Here is a 1,461-nt window from a genome sequence, read left to right as displayed (position 1 = left end):
CAAATGGCAGGGGAAAATTATACCCGCATGGTGGAATTCATACTTATAGGATTTTCTGATGTTCCTAAACTCCAAGGGTTTCTGTTTACAATTTTTTTAATCATGTACGTGAATATCCTGATTGGAAATGGTCTCATCATCGCAATAACCAAGACTGATCCAGCGCTACAAACACCCATGTATTTTTTCCTTGGAAACTTTTCCTTTTTGGAAATCTGTTACACATCAGTCATCCTCCCTAAACTTTTAACTAACTTGTGGTCTCATAATAAAAACATTACTTTGCTGGCTTGTGCTGTACAACTTTTCTCCTTTCTCATTCTAGCTACCACAGAATGCTTCCTCTTGTCTGTAATGGCCTATGATCGCTATGTGGCAATTTGTAAGCCACTGAACTATCCTGTCATCATGAATCACAAATTTTGCGTGCAACTGGTGGTTGCCTCTTGGATCAGTGGGATTCCAGTTCAAATAGGCCAGACATATCGGATTTTCTCTTTGTCCTTCTGTGGTTCAAACATAATAAATCATCTTTTCTGTGACATCCCCCCATTACTGAAGATAGCCTGTGGAGACACTTCCATGACTGAACTTTCTGTCTATATTGTGGCTGTGCTATTTGCCATGGTTTCCTTTGTGTTGATCATATGGTCCTATATTAAAATCATTACCCAAATTCTGAAGCTACCGTCAGCCACAGGTAGATATAAAGCATTTTCCACTTGCTTTTCTCATGTTACAGTTGTGAGTTTATTCTATGGATCTATTGGCATTATGTATTTAAGACCCAAAGCTAGCCACTCAGAAGCAACTGACAAAGTCCTTTCTCTTTTCTACACCATTGTAACCCCAATGTTTAATCCTCTGATATATAGTTTAAGGAATAAGGAAGTCATTGCTGCACTAAGAAAATTATTATTAAAATAACTATGGTCATGACGGAAATAGAGACTTTTAACAAAGTCTTTTTTATTTAGATCTTCATCTATCAATTTCTAATACTAGGGAAATTTATTTTTACTTCCTTACCCAAGTGCATTAAAAAACTTTCTAAAATAATATTAGATAATTTCAGTGGTGGAACATATTTTCACCCATCCCAGTACTATATCTACTATAGTTATATGACCTACAAGGACAAGTCATTTGAATTTGGTTCTTATATTAACCTTCTTCAATATTAAGGTATATTAGACATTGAAGTAATTATTTCAAAATTATTAATGTCCTGCAAGCTTGCAATACGCAGAAAACTGAGTTCATCAAATTCCTCAAGAAACTTTCATAATCAAATTGTTTTCATTTTGTGCTCTTTACTTGGCTCTTTTGTGAACCAGATGACCTCTTATGAATCTGACATTTAAATTATTTATAATATTTCATGCTATGTGATTTTGCTTGAAGATAAAGAGGAATTGGTTGCATTGTAAGATAAAACTGATTGACATTCGTTAAATTTTT

At 34.4% G+C, this 1,461-nt stretch overlaps 1 protein-coding gene across 1 annotated transcript; it reads left to right on the top strand.

Annotated features, from left to right (window-relative positions):
- LOC141516911 (olfactory receptor 10AG1-like) lies at positions 1–927 on the top strand. Its single transcript, XM_074227868.1, has one exon. The coding sequence runs from the start codon at positions 4–6 to the stop codon at positions 925–927; it is 924 nt and encodes a 307-aa protein (XP_074083969.1). The 5' UTR covers positions 1–3.
- Positions 928–1,461: the final 534 nt, after the last annotated feature.

The sequence above is a fragment of the Macrotis lagotis genome, chromosome 3, assembly GCF_037893015.1.
Source record: "Macrotis lagotis isolate mMagLag1 chromosome 3, bilby.v1.9.chrom.fasta, whole genome shotgun sequence".
In the NCBI taxonomy this organism is placed as follows: domain Eukaryota; kingdom Metazoa; phylum Chordata; class Mammalia; order Peramelemorphia; family Peramelidae; genus Macrotis; species Macrotis lagotis.
The sequence above is the reverse complement of the archived record's forward strand: the minus strand, read 5'-3'. Positions and strand labels throughout refer to the sequence as shown.

Excerpts from the sequence above, each read along its gene's own strand:
- LOC141516911 (XM_074227868.1), top strand. The coding sequence starts at position 4 with ATGGCAGGGGAAAATTATACCCGCATGGTGGAATTCATACTTATAGGA.